Raw genomic sequence first — 27,211 nt, forward strand, 5'->3', positions numbered from 1 at the left:
ATGCAAGCAGCACAGCATATAAAAAGATGATAAGTGGCCAAAAACAGCAGCAAGAGAAGGAAGTGCATAGAAACTTGAAATTGATGCACAACATAAAACAGATAATTCAAGCAGCGAAGTAAACAGGAGATGATATATTGCCAAAGGAAATTTTCTAGTTTTCAGCATCACTAACTGAACAGAAAGAAGGGCAAAGAGGAGGCAAGGTCTTGAATCAGGACTCAAAACAGCAATAGAAGAAGGCATATTTTAAGCCAATAATAAAGGGCACCACCATTTAACCATCTGCTTCATGCTAGCTTGTGGAAAAAAAGCTGTGTTAAGAAGGAATGAAACAAGACTGACTCAGTTTGTTGGTTCTGCATGCAATGTTAATAGGCTCCAGTAAAACTTCATGTACAGTAATCCACTTCGAGACTAAAAAAGCATACATTATGTCTACTGAGTTACGTTCACAATTTAGGAATGTGATATTATTATTATTATTATCGTTAAACACAAACATGAAATCATTCATTATCATTTGATTTCCAATTAAAGGTTACCTCATCTGTACAGACTTACCTTCTAGCTGCACTACAGTGCCATGTAATACAGTTTTAAGCCATTAGAACCAATAGAACACAAGTAGTACATTTCATAGCTCATAACATCTGCCTCTCTGCCTCCTCTATATAGCTTTCTTACATGATATTTATTAGAGTTCAAAGTAAGTCTGTATTTTCAATATCCTAGACTGAGAATAATACCTAAAATTGTAGTGTAAGGACCATGAATGGGAATTCTGCCTCTCTAACTTAACACAAGTGTATCTATAATTAGGGTCACTCTAATACAAAAAAATGACAAAATCATCTTGGGGCCTAGGTCAAGCCTGGAGTATGAACTCCCATGAAATCTGTACAAACTTCTGTGTATTCAGTGCCACGTTCAAAGCACGCTCCTTTTGACCTTGCTTTCATTAATGAAAAAAATGTGTATGTAAACACATATCAGCATGCAACAATGTAAAAAGTGCTCCACATGCTGTTTTTTTCCCTATGGGAAAGGAGATGAGAGAGAATAAGCCACGCGACATATTTGTCACAGCCACTCAATGCATTTAAAGACTACAGATGTCACGGTGATGAGGGCAGTATGGTGAGCCTGAGCACAGATCTACAAAGAAAGATGTGAGCAGACAGAAACAACAGTCTGACAATGACAGCAGAAAAAAAAAAAAAGAAAAAAAATGAAAAAGCAGAGGAACTAAAGTACACAAAGGTTGTTATACAAACAAGGAGAGAAAACAGAAAGACAAAACTAGAGAAAAGCTGTTTTGTAGGCAAGGTATTTATTTGAGGTGAAAACAGACTTAATTCTGCCTCTTATGGAGAGTTGGATAGAGGCTTACCTAAGCGGTAAGCAACAGAAAAGGGATCAGGTTAAGTGTATACAGGCCATTTGTCATTGTATACATGCACACTTTCACATAGTAACTCACAAACCAGTTAAATCAAGCTACTGTGGAACAGAAGTCCCAACTTCTTAGCCAGCTCTAGGCTACATCAAAAGCATCACTGAGGTTACCACTTCAACATGCTGAATTTCACTCCTGTCCTTTTGTGCATTTCAACTGGTATTTTCTTGAATGAAAATAACAGGTAAGTTAGTAAAACAAATATCTAAGAATTGCTAAAAGAATATCTAAGAATATGCTAAAAGAATTTTTCCTCATCTCACATTAATTGCAGAATTCCTCTGCAGTTTAGCAGTATTTGTCAGAATTGTTGCTTGATGCTCCAAGAAAAAGCACAGCCTCCCAGCTAAGGTCAGGAAAATACTCTTCTCCCAAACCATAGAAACACTTCAATATTAAATTGTTAGCATGGAGACAGGAACATAATAAAACAATTAACCTTAGGGTAATTAAACTTTTCACTCCTTTTTAGAGAAAACACATGCCTGTATATATGTATGCTGGTCACTTATCAGATCACCAGAAAAGGACAAACGAGGAGATAAGCTGTTAACAGAAATAAAATTATCCAGGAAATTTCTTGCTCAGTTCTACAGCTTCTCCTCTCATCATGAGCAAGAATTTGTGAGTGGCAAATCAGAGTGGCGGTTGGGAGGAATGCTCAATAAAACTTTATATTCTTAGATGATATATCTTAGTCTATACAAGACTAAACTTTTGACATATAATGCAAGAAAGATGCAAAACCAAGCAGCATTTTCCAAACAAACTGATTTTGGTTAGCAAGACTCAGAAACACTGCTGGCTAACAAGTAGCTGGCTACAGGGAGTAGTGAATTCTGCCAAGCAAGACACTGGAGTGAGCTAGATCCAACCTAACCTAGTTAGGAAGGTTTGAAATTAATCTCAAAGGGAATGGAGACCAAACCCCAACGAGAAGTCAAGGAACAATGGCTGGAGGAAAGCTGGCCTACTACAGGACAAACAGGAGAAAAGATGACAGTGAATGTGGTGTAAGGACAAAGCTGCTTGAATGCATCGAGCCTTTCTGTGAAAGAGGCGATAGTGAAAAACATGTGGGTCGTGATTAGAGGAAGAGCAACACTGTAGTCAATTAAGGGCTACAGACGACTCGATTGAGAAGAAATTAATAAAATCCGAAGAACTGTAACATCAAGGGTCCTGGTTCCCATGGAAAATATTACTCTGGAAAACAAAACCTGCTGGAAAGGCAACAAGGAAGAATACAACAGTCCAGGAGATTTCTGGAATGTCAGGTACATGTGGAGGAAAAAAGTTGGAGAATGTGATATTCAGTATCAGATTTCACTGCTGGGACCAAAACACGGTAGTTTCAGATTTTAAGGGAAGGCAAACAGCAAGATAAAGACGCTGGACTTTATGAGGTTGGACTTTGCCTTTAAGGTAGCCTCCCATGAGATTTTCACTTGTCCGTTTTCTGAAAAGCCAAACTGGCCAAGGTGAGCTGATTGAAGTTAGAATCACAGAATAACTCGGAGACAACTTCCACAAGGCACATGCAAAAAGCAGGTGCAAGAGCAGCTTTACTCAGCCATGGTGACACGTTGCCAACTGCTAAGCTCAAAAAAGCAAAAGAGAACATACGAAAAAGGAAGATGAGGATGAATTTCATTCAAACATAATGTCATTAAGATAGAAGAAGAATATAGAAATCTTGCCTAGAGACGAAGAGTTGGAATTAAGTAGACTCTGCTGAAGCCAGAGCTGAAAACCGATATAAAGAATATTGAGAAGGGTTTCTACAGTTACCCCAGCAGCAAAATATTTTTCACACCCAGTCTGTTTTTCAAAATTTTATTCTCTGGCTGGCATGATTCTTACAGATCTTGATCAGTGGTTTTATTTAGTTCTAGAACTCTATTAATGTCTCCCTCAGGGTAAGAAATTAATATAGCTCAGATGCCCTAAACTCTCACTATTATGTCTAAATTATAACAACTAACCTTCAAAATATAATTGTCTTGGGTACAAAAATACAGTAGTACTTTACCCCAAATTCCTTTGTTTCTCCTTATTAAAAAGTAATAACTTCATCAGAAATAGATACTCTCCATCTGATTTTCTTTTGGACATCAACAGTATAAAGAAGATAATGAGAATTTCTGGCAACCTATGATTCTGTTTTGATGTGCAGGTATTAACAGTATTTCAGGTGTCAGGAAGAAGTCAAGCCCTCCTCCAGCAGAACTACAGATTCCTTCAAAATGTGTTTTCTTGATTAACTAGCAATTCTTGCCACAAAATTGCAATTTTCATTCTGAGAACATTTCTGCTATTATTCTGGAGATACTCATGTATTGTTTTGAAAGACTTATACAATGTCACTTTAAAGCAGACATAGGAAGTGTAGATTTCTCCATGCTTCTATACAGCTTCCTAAAAAATTAGGAAGAGTTGTTAGGATATTAGATTCAGTGGACTAGAGGAATCATTCAGACGCTGTTACACAGAAGTATGCACTCTGTGATCTTGAAGATCCACCTTCTCAGCATGTGGCTCAAGTGCCAGATTCATTCGGATCTTTACTGTGTATAAAGGCTTACAATGGGGGGAAGAGAGAAACTGGTTATACTTCTTCATCCACAAAGCCTACTCAGTTACCTTGCAAGAATAGCCCATCGCTCAGAATTACATAGTTAAAGGACTTAGGGACCCATTTCTCTTTTGAGAAACAGAAAATAAAGGTGATGCAAGATACCAGCTGCATGTGCTGGGAGACAATCTACTATGGAATGACATAAATAATTGAGTTTATCATCTTCATAAAAGTTTGTACCACAAAGCTTAAGAACAATCCTCCTCCTGCTGTGTCCTTAGTTTTAAAGGAAAGACAAATTTAAAAGGCAAGAGCATATCTATTCCCATGGATAGCATCGGTGACATTGAGGAAAACAACTTGCAAGCTGAGCCATTCTTTATTACCAGCTCATTTAAACAAATGTCTGTTATGCTGTGGAAATTGTCTTTTTTTTTTTTCCTTTGCGTGTGTGCGGCTGGAAAAAAGATTTCTTTGCTCAAAAACGTCAGTTACTATTTCTTTTCAACTTCAGAAACTGTCCCACACTGGATACTTTACCATTGGTAACAATAAATGTCTTCTCCCATGTTCTTTTCTTACTGAGTACTCAAGGACAATCTTTTTTTTTTTATTTTTTATTTTTAGCAAACAACTTAGAAGCTACTGTTTATCCACACTTAGAATCCAATCACATACATTATTTCAGCAAGATGGAATAATAGATTTAGCTGAAGATCATATTGGTAAGAGATAAACTACATGGTGTTATTGATATGATTTTATTTATTAAATGACAACTGGAGTAGAAAATAGCTTAAGCTTTAACATCTGTCCTCATTCTTTCAAAATGAGGACATTTGACGTATTTTTTTCAAAAGGCTTCATAGCTTCTTTCATAAAATCAAACTGTCCATCTTTGCTTGTAAGACAGAAGCTAAGATAAATATATATATATATATTTTTTTTTTCTATCAGAGGGGCCTAACAGCATGCTCAAAAGAAAGCTATTTAAACATGAACGAATTCCTCTAACCAACATATTTTGCTAGTGCCACAAATTTCAGCTTTGGGCTAAGTTTTTCCTTTAGTTTCTAAACAGGATATCAGGATGCTAATGTCTGCAGGAGCATGACAGGTTGCCAAACTGCAGAACTGGGCTAGTATCAAAACAGACTTTTTCTGAACATAGAGGAAAAAGGAGCTGTTCTGAATAGAGAAAATACCTCCTCTTTTCCAGCTATGATGGTGCTTAGTGATCTCTCTCTTCAGAAAATTTGGAGTGGTCTTTTAGCTGTAAAGCAGAGACAACCTGAAAACAGTCCAGAGAGCTTCAGGACAGGAGGAAAGAACTTTCTGAATTCTGTGAATACACTCTTGGAGTGGCAAAAAAGAGTTTACATTAGCCTGACTTTTGCACCAATTCTAATTCCTACTAAGAAAGCTGGGTTTTTACCAAACGTGTATGTCACCTCACATATTTAGTTCAAGTTTATCATTAAACTCCCTTAATCACAGGCGATGAGTAAGAAGCAGAGCTGTGCCATTTCAAAAACAACGAAGAGAGACAGTTGTCACAGGAAATGAACAATTTCATCAATGAACGAGGATGAACTTTAAAAACATCATACATGAACTAAAATACAGAACAATAAACGTCAAGAAAGGCTATGGGAAACTTCTGAACAGTCCTGTTCTTGCTTAAATGGACACTTGACTCATCCTAGGAAGTCCTTTATCAGTACTGCAAGATGACAGAATAGGCTATACACATTATTGCTCAGTGTTTATAAGCTACTTTGAAGATGGCTAGTGCTACTACAAATGACACTTTATATTGCACTTCAAGAACACACAATATACTCTTCCAGAAAATTTCAAGTACTTGCCTGTTTACAGCACTGTGCAAGAATAATTATGCATAACTCAGCGGGCTGTTCACAGTGTAAGTCAGATCAGCTCCTTAACAGGCTTAAACTCATGTACTGGCTATTTAGAATAGCTTTAATGCTGCACATTAATGAATACGGTTTTAAAAAGAAAAAGTACTAACCCTGTAGAGAGGGTGGCACTTGTCCTTGAAACATGGTGCCAAACGAGCATAGATCTGCAGGCTGTAGTAATAACTTGCCAGCTGGAGAGATAACGCAGAATGCAATTGCTTTTCAAAGCATTTGTTGGCATCTACCACCTAGGAGAAAGAGAGCATTAATTTAGATGAAAGAATTAGCAAGCATACAATGTTAAGTGCACAAACTTTCTAAAAGCTCCTTGCTGTGATTTAGAAATAACTCTGACTATGCTTTTTTGGCACAGAAATAAGTCACTAACCTCCTCCCCCCCCCCGCCCCAAAGATAATTCTGTATTGTGATGTTTTTCTCCCCTTGCACAAACACTTAACCAAAATGATTTCCAAACTATGTCTTTCCTTCTTCTACACAATAAAGTTATTACCTGCATTTCTGAGCTACACTGGAATTGTCAGTCAGGCAGTCTAACTTCTATCAAATGTGTCATTTCACCAGTACCATGCTCATAAAGCAGTCCAACAGCATTTGTTTAGAGCTACCTTTAAATGCATCAGCCCAAACCTTTCTATTTATATTTAATTGATCTCAAAGACAAATTTTAAAGCCCTACAGAAATTACGTTTTCTTATGGAATTCTGAAATCCAGAATAATCTTTTCTGGCAAAAGCACATATATATAAAATCACTACCAACATACCTGTGGCAGTGCAAGTAGATAGGCAAGAGACAAGGCCGTATCATTTGGTAAAGCATCACTTGCCAGTTGTAGCAGAACTGCAACAATAGGGAACGGAAATAAAGCTTTGATTACTGACCCATCCAGCCTTGACAGTTATCAAATGAAATGTTTTCAGTTTAACTTTATTTTATTAGACACTAGCTTGAAGCACCCTATACATACTTAATTAAACACTAATCAGTGCAATCCAGAAGCAGATAATATGTAATTAAACTGCAGCGCAGCTTTACCTTGACTTCCAGGCAAAGTGTTCCATGCATTAACCAAACAAGATTGAGACAGTGCAGTAACAGATGCTAAACAAAGCCACTGAAATATCATCTGAAGTGATTCAAAACAAGTAGACACGCTGCTTGTAAAGTCAAGGCAGTGGTATGCTGTGAACATTACAAAATACCAGCCAGAGGAGTGTCACAAAATGTCTTTTCTTCAAGCCTGAGCTCTAATTCACTTATCACTGAACACAAAAATCTATATTAAAAACTTTTGTCTTAAAAAATAAAGAGCAACAAGTAGCATACATTTTTAAGTAAGATTATTGAAACTAAGCAAAAAGAATAAGCAAGGGATTTCCCAGAAACTTCAGAGAAAGAAACAAGCTGATCTGGATCATGCATATTGTAAAATGTCACTAAGAAATCATCTAACTCTATCACTGACAGTTATACCTAAAATACATTATCCAAGGGACAAGTTACAAATAGTAACTTGGTACAGTTAAGTTGATCTAAGGTTTGGATAACTGTGTCAATGGAAAGGTATTACTAATTAAAATGAGTTCATTTAGTAAACAGCACACAGATAATGAAGAGAGAAGTTCCCTTAATTGAATGTTCATGTTAATTTTAATAAATTCTAAAGCTAAGCTCAGAAAGAAAGCAGCTGAGGAAAATGAACAGTTATTATGAACGAAGTTAAGAAACTTTGAAAGATGGGAAAATTCAGATCTTTTTACTGAAGCAGACACCGTAATTCTTATATCTGCTTTTCACTTCTGGTTTTAGGAAAAGAGAAGAAAAACAACAACAACCTTGAATACAGTGATTCAAATCAGATTAGCTAGCATTCTTCTAGGATATTTACATTTCAATTGAAACTCAACAAAAAGTTAAAGGAAAAATAAAAGTAAGTGCACACACACACAAAACCACCTCCAAACAATAACCTCCCATCTCCTGCCACATATTGCAAACAGAAATTTCAGCACAAGAATGTAGTAGAAATGAATACAAAGAATAATGATTCTAAAAAATATATACTTCCAGTACAACTGACAAAAAATTATCTGCTTTTCCTAAGTTTGAGATACTGAGGGCTATTTTTGTTTAAAAATAGAAACCACTATGTTTTACTTTACACAAATAGGCGAATCAACATGGCACAGACACAATGTGAGTGCCCAAGATTTGTTGATTAATAACAGGAACTCTCATTTATGTATTTTTCTGCACTAAATTAAAGTGTCACCATGGTTATTATGGAAGCTTCAACAAACAATTACAAAATAATGATTCTGATGATACACTCAACATTTAGTTTTAGGGGTACAGAATACAAATTATTAATTCCAGAAGCAACTTCAAAAATCTTAGGAAAACTGGATCAGAAATTGCTTAAGGAATTTTAAATATACAAGGAAAAAAAACAAATATTGTTTTCATTTTTCATAGATTTTTTTCTATTCCAAGCAGCAGAACCCCTCTTTCCACAGCTTAGCTCTTTGCATATTTTAAGAAAGTCTCAAATGCCTTTATTTTCACATTGCATAAACTACTCTTAAAGACATGCTGGCAAGAAACATTTTTATTTTACACACACAGACCCCCCAGTGAATTCTTTGTTCCAAAGAATAAGTTATAAAAGGCTTGAATGATCACTTACAATTTTCAGATTATCATTAATTTGCCACCAGACCGATTTAGTGGATTTACATGCTGGCCCTCTGCCACACACAACAAGCAAATTCCTACGTGACAAGGCATCGCAGAGGTTGCCTGGATGGCAGCATTAAAGTTACTGTGAATACAAGCCTGTCCATCAGGAACTATGCTTCAAATAGCTTCTACCAATAGTTTCTTGCTGCTGACAGCTTGTTTCTGCTGCATTCAAAATAACCTGGATGCTGTCCAAGCAAAAATAATAGAACTCTGGAAATATCTAATATTAAAATCTTTATGAGTTAGTTTGCAAAAACTGGTATACTGTATTGTGAGCACAAGCTAAACTATTTTAAACTTTCTTACAACCATCGCTAGTCGAACAGAAAAAGATGGGAGGAGAAAAGAAGAACCAGGGCTCCGCCGTCTTTTCCCTTTCTCTGGAAAATTCATGACAACAAAACCTCAGGAATAACACAAACTCCACGTTTTCTTTGAACTTAACATCTCCAACAAGACAACTGCCCAGCTAACAAACATTTATCTTCACCCTTCACACAGCAATCATGACCAACAACATAGCACCAATACAAGGCCAGAACATGACTTCATACACGCTCTTGTATTTGTATGAAGCTTATCCCAAAGGTACCCCAATTGGCAAAATGTACCTGAGAGTTGGAACTGCTTCCGTTGTCATCCCTTCTGAGAAAAAGAATCCTCTGTATTGAATAAATATGTGTGTTTTATATATATATATATATATATATATATATATATATATATAAATACACACACATGCTTTCTTTGTGCTTATGTGCCGGTATGTGTTCATGTATCCATATATATATATATATATATATATATCCTCCTACTTATACATATACACACCTATGTGTAGACAAAGACTAAATTCATACAGTTTTACATCTCTGAGCAAAGCCCTACAGGAATTCTCTGATGTATGATACAGCTGAGTTTAAATCACAGACTATGGGTATTAGCAGGATGCCACTCTGTCCCAACGCACATCTTAACAAAACTTGCAGGGACTTAAACCACTTCCAAATTTGAAGCTTGCCAAAGTGACTAGACATTACAGGGCTTGCGAAACATATATATATAGAGAGAGAGATTAGAAGAAAGACTGAAAACCTGAAATCAGAAAAAAAATGGATGATAGTATACAACTACACACATTTTAAGGATGAGGTCAGAACCTCATGGGGTAGTTAGGCTAGTAGTAACATCTCTCAAAGCACACAGCACACCTCACAAGATTACAAAAAGAGATCAGTCACTTTTCTTATCATCACAAAATGAGTACTAGTAATAATTCATAAAATCTGCTCACCTATTCAAGACAAAGTTTTACACTAATACATGTATTTAGTGTATTACAGCAATCATTCAAGTTCTCCAAGTGACCACTGCCTCCTTCACTATAGTGAGTTGTAGCACAGCTTATATCGCTGAAGGCTTAACTACTACATTCTAAAACTCTAGAAACCACCACAAAGAGCAGTACCAGATCAGAACGCATTTTGTTACTACTGAGCCATTCCTAGTTGCTATCACCAGCTGGAAAGAAAAGAAGTCTACTTCAGTTTTCTGTAAGTTACATATTTTGTTCATCTACTTAAAACTGAAATCATGCATATTTGGCAAAATACACAATGTACCTTTTCTTTAGAAGTTCTCTTATTGATATGAGCTGATAGACAACCCTTCCTCTAAATAAAATGTATTTCAGAGAATCAGAGAACAAATTCATTTAATCTTTTCTATGCCTTTTCTAAAACAGTTTTTTCCTTCGCTCCCCTTGACACAAATTCCCATATAAATCTTCGGAGATAGAACTGATGTTTAATAGCCCAGTTTCCGGTAGGAAGGTAGCAGTTCAAAAACTAAACCTGGAATCTAAAATTTCTTTTCTTCAAGTCCCCAAACCTGAAATTTTGATCTCAGAGGCACCCACTGAACTGTAATCAAACAGTTCCAATTACTCAAGTTGGAGCAGGAAGCATTACCAAAGATTTGTCAATTAACATCATTTGCCGTAAGAAAGTAATGAATGTGTTTTACTCTTTGCCTCCCTCTCCCCTTTAAGACACAGGCATCACAGGCTTTCAGAATGTAAGATAAGAGATCATCTGTACAGACTTAAAATTATTTTTGCATTGAGAAAGTTTGAAAGGTACAAAATATAAATAAATGCATCCTCATTTAAACTTGCTGATACCGACCTTCTCTGATTCACAATGTCATTATATTAAAACAGTACCATTTACCTGTAGAAACATCACATACCTAAAAATAGAGAACTGTATACCTGTAAAACAGATATGCTGTTTTTCACTAAACAGTTGAAATGAAACGGTATGGATTACAAAGCAAGCCTCACTTGAAACTTTGCAAGTGATTTAATAAACTCATTTTTCATGGCAGAACTTCCCATAGAGTAAAATATAACACAGATCGCTTCAAAAGACAGTAACAGCATGTAAATATTTAAATAGTTCATTTCTTACACCAGCAGGAGAGAGCAAAAAGAAAAAACAAACAACTGGAGTTGTTTTGTTTTGCTTCTAAAAAGTGAAACTGTTTCAGTTAACAAATTACCAAGTATAATCTATAAAATCTAGAAATTTTGAAAGAAAACAGAGTTCTACCAATCCCAGAAACTGAAGGTGAACAGTTACATATCAAAAAACTCTCATGATCCTGTAATACTAACTGCTGTATAAATAATGGCACAGGATCTGAACAAATGAATATATAGGGATATTAACACTGGGTTGCAAGTGTCCTTTTAAATATGTTATTTGATAATATACAAGAAACCTGCAATATTTTTTCCTTTACAATGTTCATATCCCTGTCGGCCCTCAAATAACAATTTCTGGTTATTTACAGCCAACTTTCGGATTTTAGATTTCTATTCTCTACTGAGCAGCTCCTTTTAGAAATACCACTTTTCTTGAAAACTGCAGCTACTTCTATCAAGGCTACTTACCTACATAGGAATACTTAAAGCATTATGTACTATTCTCCACTTTTAAACCTAACTATAGCTTCTTCTAAAGTTACTATATAAAGTAAATCCAGAAATAAATACACATATACCCATACCTTCTGTAGTTGGAAGTAGGTTTTTTCCTTCACTCTTGGTCTCTGTCAGTTTCTCTGTTCTCAACAATACTTCTGCAAAGCTTTCCACAGAATTGTTCTGGTATGTGCCATAGCTGCTTTCAGACTAGAAGTAAAATAAGGTAACTGATGCATGAGCACTACAGTCTACAGTTATGTTTAGTTCACTTACATCAGATACGCTTATTAACCTGTGTTCCTGCATTTGCTTTCATTTCTGTTTAATTATTTTTTCCTACTATTGCACAAAATTTCAAGTCCTTGCAAGTCAAACAAACAATATGAAACCCATATTTTTACTTAGCTAGAATATCTCAACAGAAAAAAAAAATCACAATTCTGTAACAGAAACTTACTTCTGCAACATATGGATCAGCAATTAGAGACTCATAAAATGGATGACAGCCTTGCTTTTCCACAGTGGCATTTTCTCCAGGCCCACTTTTTAACACATCTCCAAACTCTTGGCCCTGGGAAAAACAAGTATAGGTGTGCTGTAACAAAAAAAGCTCATTACAAAGTCTTTAACTGCAATTCAGAAGGGAAGCACCTGTAAATGGAAAGATCCCTGAATTCAACTGGGATCAAGACAAGAGTCATCCTAAATAAAGCAATGTTGAATCAAGCTCAGTATTGAGAGAGAATCACGCTCAAAAGCAGTATTAGAGCTTTGAATACAAATAGACAGTATGTAAAGAGTTGACTTCACTGTGCTTTATTCCCCAAAGTTCTGAAGTTCTGCGAAATTTAAACTATGCCTTCACACTACGCTAAAAAAATATAAAAAAAAAAAAACAGATTAGAAAACAGAAACAGGAAACACCTTTAGATGGATTCTTTCATTGTGATTTGCTTGAAAACAGTCCCTTGTCATCTCTAGCTAACATCAATTTGAGGTCTTCATTTGTCAGGTGTGTCTACAAAGGAGCCTTGTTTTTATTCTAACATAGCAGTGAATGTGTAAGCATCTCGAGACATAGCAGCAATCCCTTACATGTAACGGTCGAAGATAAGTTAGTGATCTTTTCCACCACTGTCCATCACTGACAGCATGCAGCATGGCTTTTGTAGTCATAGTTGTGTTAGACAACACCTTCATGGTTTTTGTTGTTGTCCAGTACAACAAATCGGCAGACTGGCTAGAGGAGACGGCAGTTTCATCCTGTGAGCATATCCAACACACAATGGCAAGCGTTAGACTCATGCTTTAATTAGATTAAAGACCTAAAAGCCAAAACACATTAGTATACACACACTATGTTAATAACTTATTTTAATGTTCATTAATTTAGGCAACAGATGTTGTAAAAAAAAAAAAAAAAAAGAAAAGTTAAAGTGACTTAAGTCTCAATCTGCAGTGAATAGCATGATCAGTAGAACATTGTGCCCCTTGTATAATCTCATGTGTCCACAGATACCAGCTGTGTATAATTCCAAAGTTTATAATGGTAATGTTATACATAATTGTTGAGTACTTCTATTAAAATAACAAATCTATCTATAATACATGAGGAGACTGAGCATGCTAAAATGAATCATCACTAATTCAAGAAAGCTGACAGAAGAGACAATCTTGTATTAATAGAGGTAGTGTTTATTGAGATGAGTTCTCAGTATATGCTTTCATCACACAGCCTTCACAAACTTCACTTACAACAGCAAACAAAGCTCAACACACTTAAGTCAAAATAGCATCCTCACAAGACAAAGGTGGACAATGTAGACACACTCCACCCCTTGTCCCTTCATATCACAACAAAAAATCCTCACAGTTCAGTGGGGAAAAGACGAAGAGATGTAAACATTCATCTCCAGACCAAGAGACTAAGTATTAAGATTTGAAATTCTGCAGTGAGCACTTCCAAGGTACAAATCTAGCAAGCCTAACAGACTGCAAAAAAGAATCCAAGATCCTAGCCTAGCCTATTCTCAAGCCTGAGCTGCTTCTGCAGCATATGCACGTTGTCCTGCAAAATGTGTTCACTCAGCCTCAGCAGACTCACATTAAAATCAGTTAAAGTAGAGGACGTTCTGCAAATGGAGGTTTCCGCACCAGCTCTTCCTCTTGTAAAGCATTTAATTAATACTCAAAATACCCATTTTGGTTGATCTGTGCTAACTATTCCAGCCATGAAAGGTTCATGTCCATGGCATGCTTTACAAAACCTGCACATTAGAATAGAACCATAGCATTAGCATGCTAATGTAAATACTGCCTTCAGCAATATAAAATATAAATATTCCCCTACATACAGTAAATTTCAATAGCTTTACCTCCAATGCTTCTTCATAACAGTTCAATTATTCATTTCCCCATACACCAAAGTTTACAGAAATAGGAGAATTCTACCTGCATAACTAATAAGTGAGTGGGAAATATTAATTCACAGCTTACTAACTTGTGACAAAATTTCAGACATCAAAGCAAAAGGATACCAAGTTATGCTCAAGTGAGCGATGCCCCACAGGAACTTAATTGACAAAACATCTGTTAGCTTCAAAGTAAAATTTCACTGAAGACACCCTTATTTTTAGTACCCATAATTGTATTATTCACTGATTGTAATTGTATTATTCACTGCCTTAACCTGGTCATTAAAGTAGCAGGCCCATTTTACGTCTTTCTTTCCTCTAAGACTTCAGCATTTTATTTATTTATTTTTCAATTTTCTCTGAAATTATTTTCTAAATTTCACAGGAACACCACTAGCCAACTAGACGGGAAATTTCAGCTCTTCACCAAATGAACAAAGAGCAATATGATGCTCTGAACTCTGATGCTCTCTATATATGAGCATATATATATATATATATATATATTTTCTGGTGTATTGCGCTTAGTTCATTTGGTTCAGAGCATCATATATATATATATATATAAGCATATATATGTATAAGCGTCTATATATGATGCTCTGAACCAAATGAACTAAGCCCAATACACCAGAATTTTTACTCCTCTGAAAAGTAAACAGCAATATAATAGCCTAGGTCTGGTGACTTTTTTTGAGGGGTGGGGAGGGGGAAACAATTAACAGTTCTTGTTAATCAACATTGTGTTTTTTTGTTTAGTTGGTTTAATTGTTTTTAACAAATCATTTTTGTTACTTGCACTAACTAAAGGTTTTTGCTTCATATTTTAAATGTTATATAGAGAACACTAGTTTCTGGTTGCTTCAGGACTCTTAACTTATTCTGAGGATTAACTGAGGAAAAACAAACAAACAACTCAAAACAATTTTTTCCCTTCCAAGTTTTCAATTGCATTTGAGAAAATCATTTTTAAAAATAAACCTCCTTCAGTAGAGTGTGTGCTGGTATAGTTCAACCATTATCAGAAAAACTCTGGTAGTGATTTATTGATTTTACTAAATGGAACTTTAACCATCATTACAATATTTTCTGCACAAATAAAGAATTGTGTCATCTGAAAAGCCATTCCTTCGTGTACCTAGAACAGCAACATTTACCATAACTCTCTGCTATCCTGAATAAACCTCTGATAAACTAAGTTTCTTAAAGATTATTGAAGATCTCATTTAATAGGATAACTTTAATTGTATCCTTTAATTATGACTTCAGTATGGTATTATAGCTTGGGGATTTTGAGGGAAATTATTTTCTTATAGCAGCTAAAAAAAAAGGAAGGAATTTAACTATGTAAAAAAGACTCCGCCAACAAATGGTAAATTATCAAGATAATGTAAAAAAAACAGCTAAAATACTAAAATATAGCTCCAAACAGTCTAACCGAGGGACAAGAAAGCAAAGCTAACTGTTTTTGTTTTTAAATAAGCCACAGAACAGTGATAAATTAAAACACCTGCAACATAGTTTTTGTCTGTTTTGTTTTTAATGACAGTTAGCCAAGGTGCAAGGGTCAAAACATGCAGAAACCATACTCTTAACACACCTTATGAGTTAATAGTCTTGTGAAGAATCACAGAATCATAGAACTGTTCAGGTTGGAAAAGACCTCTAAGATCATCTAGCCCAATCTTTAACCTAGGACTAAAGCCCACCACTAAACCATGCTACCAAGTTCTACATCTACACATTTCTTGAAGACCTCCAGGGATGGTGACTCAGCCACTTCCCTGGGCAGCCTATGCCAACGCTGCACAACCCTTTCAGTAAAGAAATTTTTCCTAATATCCAACCTAAACCTCCCTGGTGCAACTTGAGGCCACTTCGCCTCGTCTTATCACTTGGTGCTTGGGGGAAGAGCCCAATCCCCACCTCGCTAAAAGGAAACAGATGTTAACATTAAAATCTGTTATTGTTAAAGAAAACCTGCACAGGCTGACTACATAAAAGGTTACCTAAAGGTTTTGTACTTACACAAAACGAGGTGGAACAAACTCTACTTATTAGACAAAACATCAAGTCTTAGCTTTCCTTTTCATCTTTCACTTTCTAGTACTCCCATCAGAAAGCAGGAATTTAAATATTTTTACATATGCATCCATGTATACTGTACATTCCTGTTTTGTGTCTTGAAATGTGTTTTTTGTGTTTTTTTTCCATTTTTGTACAACACCTCTATCATGAACCTGTCTACATCAAAACTCCTGTCCAGTTCAGATAAATTAAAACATAGATGAGAAACTACAGAAAGGATTCAGCTCAAGATTATAACCTTCTGGTGTCACTGGATGTCTACGGTCTCACTAAGTCTATTACTGTCATTGCAAACTAGAAAGTAATTCAGCCTTAAGCAGAGACAATGGATTACATTCAGCTACTTAAACACAGGCTTTGATGACTGTCTGCGATACATGGCAGTAATTAAGATACCTGCCTAACACTCATAGATCTGACAAGAGGACCTAGACTTTTTGGGTCAGTAGCTAAAGGACAGGAAAGATGCCTTAGGACATCTCAAATTGTTGGTATCTGTAATTAAGTAAGTGAATCAAGCACCTAATGGCTGGTTAGTTGCATTATTCTCTGTGCCTCATTGATTAAATTGCCAGCAGCAGTTTACACAGTACAAGCATGGAGTTCCACCTTGAGATCTTCTCTTCCTCAGCACAAGAGTTCGGTGACACTAAATGAACTTAATGAATAAAATACCTTCAAGAATTACAGCTACCTCTTTCTATGAGCATTCTAATTTAGTTGATACAGAATTAAAACCAGTATATTTACTAAGCCACAAAACAGAGCTCCAGTTAATCTCATGCATATAAATGTGTGTATATATAAAGATTTATGTATCATAACTATTTGAAACTGCAACTATTTTTGCCCTGAAGTTCCACAGATTCCAGGTGGAACATTTCCCTGAGTACACTACAGAAGTAAAACATTCCCTTATCATTGCTAATCAGCAATGATAACAGCAATGATAAGGATGCATGACACACCAATTTAACGTACGCGAGTATTTAAAAAGATTCCAGATCCATTGCATGGGTCCAAAAAGAAAAGATGCTAATTCTCAGTTAGTAGGAACTTTTTTTTTCTTTTAAGCAGCATTTAAGAAAAAAATTCCTATAATTTCTAGAGAAGAGTATCTTCAAATCATTTCTGCTCTCCTATCAAAACTTCCTTTCCAATGAAATTTGAAACTATTAATTTATCTTGTGCTACTGTGACAGTATACAGTAATTAAACTTTCACATTCAGATATGTAAAAGATAATGATTTTATTTATAATGGACATAACGTGTGTTTTAAGTATTAAGCAGATCAAGCACAAAGTCAGAGCTCATTTAGAAGGCAAGATTTACAGCGGTTATTGTTTTTACTGCTTATATAAAACACAGCATCTCACAACTAAGAACTATATTTTAATCTAATAATGTTAGCAATAATATTTTGAAGTGCTTTTAATGAGTCAAGACCTTATTTTTTCTCACTGAGATAGTTTGAGCAGCACAAGATGAATTGTTGAGGCACTTGAAGCACACTACAAAGAGAACAAATGGTAAGCATGGAGGAAACTTAATAAGCAAAATATTCTGCTACATTGGAGTCATTGTAGCTTCAAAAGGATAATTTCTCCAGTGGTTCCACTGAGTTCCATCACAAGTGACAAGCTGGGTGCTTTGGTCACGAAGTACATACTAGTGTAAACGCATTAGTTCCTACAGAATAATTACATGCATCTTTACTGTAGCAGTCAGGAATTTCCTACAAAGACTTACTTAAATCAATATGACAGCTATGTTATGTGACACATTTGCACATAACTTGTGAAGATACGTAGCCAGCTGCTATCAAGATTCCTGCAAGTTTCATGAGGAAAAAAAAGGTTTGGAAAAAAAAGAAAAAACCTTAAAACAACAAAGATAAATGAGTTTAGACATTAATAGGGAGTTCTTCCTCTACATCCAAAAAAAAAAAAAAAAGAATAATTGAAAAGTATAACCAGCAGGTGATGTGGGCTGGTATCCCAGGAAAATGGCAGTGGCAACTAACGATCAGTATGAGAAGAGGCAGAAAAAAGATCTCTAAAGCTATTATAAAAAAGGTTGATCGATTAACAGATAGGTATTTTCAAAGTAACAGAGAAAGGGATGTCCAAAAACATATACCTTAATTAACCTTAGTTAAAAGGAAAATTATGTTTTGAGCACTAATTTGAAAAGTTATCGGTAAGTAAGAAAGAAGAACATTTGTGAAGTCCTTGAGAAAAGGATGTTTTAAGTCAAAACGTAAGTAAAGAAAGGAGTAAAAAGAAAGGGCAAAAAGATGTTATAGTTTGAAATTGTGTGCGAGGCAATGAAGGTAAGAAGAAGGAAGAATTACCTGACGTGCAACTACAGCGATTGCAGTTATGGGATTCAGTTACGTCAGAGACAGAGTTTTTGAACATACTGCACTTCTAACATTTCATATGTCTATAAAAAAGGTAAGTTTATACAGTGCCTAAATATTATTGGCTATGTTTCCTCTTGTGTCATTGCAAACTACTGTAAGAAATGAAAGAAGCTATAATTCCCATATAAATCAACTGGGAGAAGACAATAAGTTAAAATTAGCAAATACACAGAACTCATTTCATAGTGTAACATTTTGACTAGAAAACAAAGCTGTATTACAAAAAACAACAAAAACTCTCAATGCTGCACCATACACATTTGCCCAGTCTGTGTGCAGACTTCCAACTGTAGACAACTAACCACAACAAAGAGGAAAAAAACAGAAGAATGTATATCGGATGAAATAAGAGTGAAAAATTTTCTAAATGCAAATTCCTCACTATAGTTAAAATTGCTTCAGATATATAAATTGAACTGATAATGAAGCTAATTAGTGAGTTTACTCAAGACTGATAAAACCTTAAGTGTATTTCTGAATTCATTTATATGCACATACAATTGTTCTGTCACAACAAACATTTGATAGTACTACAGCATATTAAAGCTGATGTGTGACAGATTTGTCATGTTACAATTTGTTAAAATATGCGTCCATGCCCTAATCAAAAGGCTCCACAATTTTATTAACATTTATTTGACAATCTTGCTCTCAGATAAATGTATTTACCAATTCCCAGAAAATAAAATGTGTTCATGCTAATAAACAGACCTCTTCTTCATGGCAATGATTCTAGATATCTAGATACATAAGGTAAAGGTTTACCTCACTTACTCTGAATGCTGTTTTCAGTGCTGTTTCACTTTCCTGCCTGTTTTGTTACTTTTATATATATATGGAAATATGTATATGTATGCGTTTACATATACATTTTTATGAAACATGCATGTATGTATACACAAAAATATGCAAACACAAAATACATACATACACAGAACTTATGTTCCCATTCCAATAACATGGCAGGGACTTATTTATTATTTAGCTACACGGTGTTCAATACACCAAATGAAAAGACTAACATGTTCCATCTACAGCTATCATTGGAAAAACTCCTTTAATGGAACAATGACAATAAATGGGCTGCAATTTAAATATTCTGCTCAAAAAGCCAAGCTATACAACATGAACCTACTTCCTACTCTTCCTACCTTCTTCCTACTCTTCTCTACTCTTCTTCCTACTTTAAGGTTAACATTTCTCCCCTCCCACCCTGAGATTTGTTTATCATCTACAGGAAAACTTGAACAGAAAAGATTAAAGGGAAAAATAAAGGGTCTAAACTACATTAAATACCTATTTTTTCAAAATAACTTTTTAATTAAACTTAGAATTTCCAACTCTGTAGAGACTGAAAGAGACGTTCGTTTCTTTCAGAAACAGTAAATAGCGTCATCTTTGAAGAGAAAAAATTAGCCCCAATCGTACATGTACAAAATTAGATTTCTTAAAATTATAAACATGAAAAGTAAAAAAAGAATAGTAAACCTTTTCCTTCCCCCTGCGCCTCTATTCTCCACAAAGCTCTAAGTGTTGATGTACCTTCTAATCTTGCACATAATAATTATTTCACCTGCAATACCTGAAAGTCAAAAAATGGTGAAGACACCATATACACCATGATGCACAGTAAAAAAAAGTTTAACTCAAGATGTTTTTGAATTAAATGCATAGCCCAGGATAATTTTCAAATGTTTTGCTTCCCCCCCCCCATGTTACTGCGAAGATTGCCTGAGAAGAAGCAACAAAAATCAGAACAGACTATGCAAAAATATATAAGCAAAGGTAAACCTAAAATAATCTAAGACTGGAAATTAGTAGCCTTTAATTAGTAGCCTTTAATGCTGCATATTTTTTGTATTAAACAGGTAGATGATACTCACACTCAGATTCAGCTCTTCAACATAATACAAAACACAATTGTTATTACTTTAAAAACTCTTTAAAGCTTACCTCTGTATCCTTACTGATCAGCGAAGAAGGTATGGAGGTATTTACATTCTCATCTGCTTCTGAAGGAAGCAACTGGTAATTCACAGCTTGATAAAGAATCTACAGAGACAGAATAAATATAATCCCTTACCAGACAAATAATCATTAAGAATTATAATTCCAATGTCATAGGAAAGTCAAGAAATTCTGATGCAAAAACTTCCACGACAGAAAAACAAGAAGTGAGGGGATAGAGGAGGCAGGGAGAAGAAGAAAACATTTATTTAACATCCTCTCACTCTTGTAGTCCTTAGGCAAAATGACCTTCCCTTCTGTGTTTTTTGTGCAACATTTTTCCGCACAATGTAAGAATTGTATTTTTTTGTTTGATGGATTGTTATAGTTGTTTTGTTTGTTTGTTTTAAACTACCTATAAGTTTCTGTACAATGTCAGCTAAGAATTTTCATGAAAAATACTCATTATTGGAACTATGCCTCTAAGGTGATGGGCAAGTGGAGAGAAAAGTGTCACATGAACAGAATTTCTGCAGGTCACAGACTAATGAAGTTCCACAAAAGACAGTTACAGTCTTTTAGTATCACCTGTTTACCACGAACTTCTGATAAAGATTTTTTGCATTTATCTACCTACATACATGGAATGGTTTGGATTGCAAGGGACCTGAAAGATCATCTTATTCCAACCTTCCTGCCATGGGCAGGGACACCTCCCACTGGATCAGGTTGCTCAGTAAGACACGTACATTGGACAGAACACAAGGTCATTAATGACGAGTGCTGAAAAAATTGTAATTTGCTTTTGGAGAAAGTAATTGCAGAATAAACTGATTATGCATTCTTTGATGGAAATCATGACTTGGGCTTGGCTTCCTTGGGCGAGTACCAAATAAATTATCACTGAATGTTTGTGACAAATCCTATTGCACTAACAGAGAAACCTCAGCAAGCAATTCAGTATCAAGTTTTGTGAATAAAGAAGAGAAAATCTTTTCCCTTGGAAAAGTACGATGCAAGAGGGTAATAATCAGTGGTTGAGCAGCTGTACTGCATTACAACTAACAGGAAAAGAGGCTTTTAGAAGGAACAAGACAGCAATACAGGGGCAATGAACTGAGAGAAAGTTTAACACATTTTTACTTATACAGCACCAGAAGTTTATGTAACTTCAAATTCTAATTCTGCGTATAGGTACATAAGAGAGGGAAACAAGCTTTTATTTCTATATTGTACAAGTATCGATTCTGGAAAGAGTCCACTTGTATTAAAACGAGTAATTATACCTACCTGCTTCAAACTGGAGTGCTTACATGATGAAAAAAATAAATAGTAAAAAACAAGTAGGTAAAATTAAATAGTTCACAGGAGCTAGACTTCATTTCAAACTGTTTGTAGCATTTAATTCTGACATTATCCTGTTACTGAGGCTGCAAAGACTGCCTTTATGTTTCCCATATTTCTCATGTGCTCTGCTACACCAGAAATTTTGTAAAGAAAAAGGATATGCACTTGGAGTTACCTTTATTAGACTGCATAAGTGCTGTATCTATTACTACCCTCTCCTCCGTGTCTGGAGATACAGAACACGAGCCCTTTAAGATTTTTATATTGTACAGAGAAAGCTGTCTAAGAGTTCAAAGTGATTTAAGAAAAATTCAGACTTAGACATAGCATGTAGGCCAAACTACAACTAAACTGAACAGAAATGTAACTTTTTGATAACCTGAATTACTGCACTGCAGTTTCAAAATAAGACCTTTAAATAGGTTTGCTATGTCACCTTGCCATAACTTGCACTTAAACGTCACAGTAATCATTCTCATGGACATAATATGATCTGATGAGCATTTAAGAGCTGATTCTGCTAAGAGTCATTCATTGCAAGGTTCATAAAGATGGCTCAGACAAAAACGGTGTTATATTTGTTAGAATTATCAAATGGTTGAAATCAGTGAGAAAAGAATTTCATCACATATTTGGTAGTGATCATAAGAAATAAGAATAGATGTTTAATGAACTTTTAATTGGACATTTAATTAAGTTAGATTATACGGTATAAACAGGTGACAGAACCTGGAAAACTTCAGAAAAAAGATTTAAATCTATTTGCAAATAGAACGTTTAACAAGGCAATAAATTAAGACATTAAAAGTACTAAAGATAGATATAATTGCACTTCTACTTGAGCAGCCATCATATAAAAACGGTTAAAAAAGACCTTGTGCTGAATTACAACAGCAAAAGTTGAAAAATGAGTAGTAAAAGTATAAACTTGCTGGGGCTGGAGGTGTCAGGCAGACAAATTTAAGGAAACAAAAATTAGAAGAATTCCCCTTTAAAGTGTTGGTAAGCATTGAACTGCATGAAAGAAGTTTCAGAAATACCTACCTGGGTTTGCAATGAGCTGCTAACTCCCAGCAATGCCTCTATGGCATTTGGGGGACAGTGTGTCAGAGCAAAAGCCATGAGTTCCTGACGCATACGCAAGTCATGGAAGCCTTCTGATTGCCCAAGCTGACTGCATACTTCCCAGCTTTTAGAATAACCTACAAGAGAACACAAAACTTACTTCTCAGTTAAGCAAGCCTCACAAGTGACAGGAGGAACCCACATAATTCTTACTGGATGAGACAAGAGCGTGGCATGTGGCATTACTGCCAACACAGCCCCTGAGAAAGGGGCCATAAAAGCTCCATAAAATAGATGTAACTCAACTTTAGACTGAAATATGTAGAAGATTCATTGCCACCATATTGTAGATATCACTATAATAGGAATCTGTAAGCCTACATGCTATATTTTTACATACTACAATAAAAAAATCAGAATGTACTTCAGTGCATAATATTAAATACATTACAGGAGTGGCTTTAATATACATACAATTACTTGATACATTAAAAGAACCTCAATTCATCTGTTTCCACACATAATCTCAATCCTGAGGCAGAAAAAAGAGCCAGAGAAGCAAAACCCATGCTCCTTAGCATCTTGACATAAAAGTGTCATTTAATTTCATTCATAACCTCACATATAAGACTTACATAAATAGCACAAATATTTTAAGAGCTTTGATAGAAGTCTATCTAAAAGACCTGCACATTAGCCTACTTTGAATACTTTAATGAAGATTCATTGGAGGGCAAGTTTTGGTGACTCCTGACAACCTCCAACCAATTGCACGCCCCTGTGGCAGCAATGAGCCATTTGAACGCTTGCCCTACCGACTTTCAGTGGTACTGTCTGGGTCTACCACAGTGACCGCAGGTAACAGGCAATCGGGTTTCTGTGATATTTAGTAAGAAACATAAGTCAGCACTTACCACTACAGCCAATTATACTATAAGCCTATTTTGGATGGAACACTAAGAGCCATATTCCTACCCAGCTGCCTAACAAACTTTTATTTCTTGTCATTATTTCAAGAGATAATGAAGTGGGATAGTAACTGCACAGTAAGATTTTATAGTATATGAATGAACTTTTGCAAGCTGAAACACAAGGATATTGAAATACATTTCCATACAGAAGTTTACAGAAAGGCATGACTGTGTATAAATGATACTGAATGCATACATACCAATATACATGTTTAATTTCAATGGCGTTTCATGTGACCGTTCACAAAAACATAATACCAGAACATAGCAAGTAAGGGACTTAAACAACAAGACAAATTATAATTTTTCCAATATGACTTACATAAAAAAACTTATCAACTTCATGTATAAAACTTGTAACTCTGTTTTCTTACAAGAAAAAAAAGCACTGAAAAGACAATTAAAACTGGAATCCCTGATGGGATATATTTTTGAGCTTCTGGCACAAAAAATAAGGGATTATCTGAATCACATTATGTTATATTGCTTGAGAGATCTCAGTAAAACAAATTTTAAAAGACAGTGCTGTTCCAGAAGATACTGTGGCTGATTTTGTAGGTCCATGACATACATGGGAGTTACCGTATTACATACCACATGCCTTCTACACCTGACATACTGCTGATTTGCACAATGAAGTTGATTTTTGAATGAAATGGACCAGTTTGAAGTGACATACTTCAGAATGAGCTGAGAGTCAGAACTCAGATTTCCAACCACCATCACCCCACGTAGTCCCCATTTATTTACTTCACCTGCAGTCATGAGCTCTTGGCAATGCATACTAGCTGCTTTGTAGTCCTGGAAACTGAGAGCTTGTTCCACTAAAAGGATTAAAACTTGACCTTTTCTCTCCGTCTGGTCATCTCCTGTACAAAAAATTGAACATTTTTATTAGTTGGAACAAATAATCAACATAAGCTTCTTACTTTATTTCTTAAGAAAATTATATGCCACAACATGAAAACATCACCTTCTGGAAATAAAATTATCATTTTATTTTTCCTAAAAATGAAACAACAGATAAATATTTAAAAATAGGAAAAGAAAAGTGGCATTATAGGTGGCTAAAGAAATTACATAACATGTTAAGTCTAGGTTAAAAAGGAGTTTAAAAGAAAAGAAAATGCAGTCTTATTTATGTGACAGCCAACAGACTAAAGAGATAAAAACTGATATTAAAACGAGGGATGTATAGAACCAAATACTGACTTTTTTGTGTGTGAATTGCAATAGAAAAAGAATATTATATTTAATATTCTTTTATATTATATTTATATTATATTTATATTATATTTAATATAAATATATTTCTATTAAATCTAAATATATTTCTATTATATTTAATATAAAAGAAAATTATATTTATAATTATACTGCTACAGTAAGCAAAGCCCCTAACTTAAACTGCCACTTCATGTGGACAAAGATTCCTAAGATGTGAAAGACATTAGCATTTAAAATCCCTTCCCTGCTAAATTTAGAGAGTAGAACTGAAACTACTTTCTCACATCATACATGGATCTTGATCACCAGATCCCCTGGACAATGTCTACTCCCCAAAGTATGAGTCAAAAGTAACACATCAGATACTACTGATGTGTTCTGACTGAAGTTTCAGTAACAACCTCTGTGGACAAATGTCTTAACCTTAATTTTAAGAAATCAGCATTCGCAAATGAAAATCTAATCAGACAACTCATCTCTTTTTCAAAGTCAGTTACAATCAATACAAATAACATTTATTCCTGTCACCCTTTATCAGCTATCTATATTTATTATTTTTTAAAAGCTTTTTCCAATTTAGAATGAACATGAGAAATTAGGAATTATTTACTTTACTGAAACCAGTTGGTCCAGTCTCATGCTAAAACAGAGTCCACATATCCATGTACTATATGAACAGATGACTGAACATACACAGGAAAAATAATTCCACACTATTGATTTTAATTTAGGAAGGAGGGGTGGCAAGAAACTAATAAAAGTGAGTGGATTTTTCAATGCAAACTTCTTGGTCATGTTTCTCTCCTATTACTAGAAGTGATTTTATGGAGTCACTGCTGACAGTCATTTGAAAAGGGCACTGGTTTATGAAACTGTATTACTACAACTTATGAAATGCAAATATTTCAGAAGGTTAAACAGAGCCAGTTTCAAAAACTACTTAAAGAGTACACGTTCTTAAATTACATAGTTGTTATTTTTATTTTGCAGAATCATCAACATCGGCAAACCAAATTTGTTTTTAAAGCCTTCTCGAAAGATAAGACGTAGCAGTTGTGCTAGAATGACATTCAAGGAAGTGAAGTAACTCTAATTATTTAGCTCAATTAAGATTCCCTTAATCCCAGCACATCACAACTAACTCAGCTGGGAGAGCACTTTGGCTTCCCATCATTCCCATCTCTTGGCCTCTCGCCCTATATACTGCCAACACATGGTGTTGCAAATTAATCACATCCAAGACTCTTGTGCTGCAAATTTTGCCCTCTGGAACCTGGGAACTTCTTATCCAGGCAAAAGCAATTACAGATGACAAAGAGGTGTTTCTGTCTACAAAAGCTAGACATGAACTGTCATTTTGTAAGCAAAAGATTTGTAATTGCCACTCACCTTCTGATGCCCACCACTTCACCCTGACAGCATTACTACTTATGGAGAGATTTGTCTAAGTAGCAGACAAAAGCAAAAGGCAATAGAAATAATGAAACTATTGTTAGTCAGATTTCTGCTAAACCAAATAATTACTGCTATTTATTATTACTTAAAAATCAGTGGGATTGTAGGAAAGAGTGAAGGAACACTTGGAGCAAGGAACTGCTTTCTTCCTAGATGTGCTTGAGCAGCCATACATTGCCAAGTCCCCCCCCACCATTTTAGCTAATTAATTTTGATACAGCAGATACATCTCTGCGTGCTTTTGCAAAAGCAAAAGCATAAAACATAAGGATTGTTTTCCTGCTAGTCCATGGCTATACTTTTTCATCTCATCTCCATTTTTCTCTCATTTAAAGTTCCATTATCTTGATGCACACTGTTGTGCTGGGGATTAACTGTCAGCTCCGCCACGACCAGTGAATACCCCACAACGCACAGCTCGAATCCTTTTTCATGTGGCTTTCACTGCCTCAACAGTGCAGTCACTTAAAATACGACCCACTGCAGATTAGCAGCATGTTCTCAGTCATCTATTCAGACATGAAAAAATTCACTGCTTCAGCTTCACGACTCCTCATT

General features: G+C 35.2%; 1 protein-coding gene across 3 annotated transcripts in view; it reads right to left on the bottom strand.

Moving 5' to 3' along the window:
- NBAS (NBAS subunit of NRZ tethering complex) overlaps window positions 1-27,211 on the bottom strand; it is a 185,828-nt gene that overhangs the window by 89,754 nt on the left and 68,863 nt on the right. For all 3 annotated transcript variants that reach the window (XM_080583780.1, XM_080583781.1, XM_080583782.1), the window contains exons 33-40: window positions 24,727-24,840; window positions 22,980-23,137; window positions 20,595-20,693; window positions 12,808-12,975; window positions 12,170-12,283; window positions 11,796-11,919; window positions 6,745-6,821; window positions 6,070-6,207 (exon numbers count right to left, since the gene is read on the bottom strand). In XM_080583780.1, coding sequence (XP_080439906.1) covers window positions 6,070-6,207; window positions 6,745-6,821; window positions 11,796-11,919; window positions 12,170-12,283; window positions 12,808-12,975; window positions 20,595-20,693; window positions 22,980-23,137; window positions 24,727-24,840 — 992 coding nt within the window. The remainder of the gene's footprint in view (window positions 1-6,069; window positions 6,208-6,744; window positions 6,822-11,795; window positions 11,920-12,169; window positions 12,284-12,807; window positions 12,976-20,594; window positions 20,694-22,979; window positions 23,138-24,726; window positions 24,841-27,211) is intronic.

This window comes from Anser brachyrhynchus (assembly GCF_964034855.1).
Source record: "Anser brachyrhynchus genome assembly, chromosome: 3".
NCBI lineage: Eukaryota > Metazoa > Chordata > Aves > Anseriformes > Anatidae > Anser > Anser brachyrhynchus.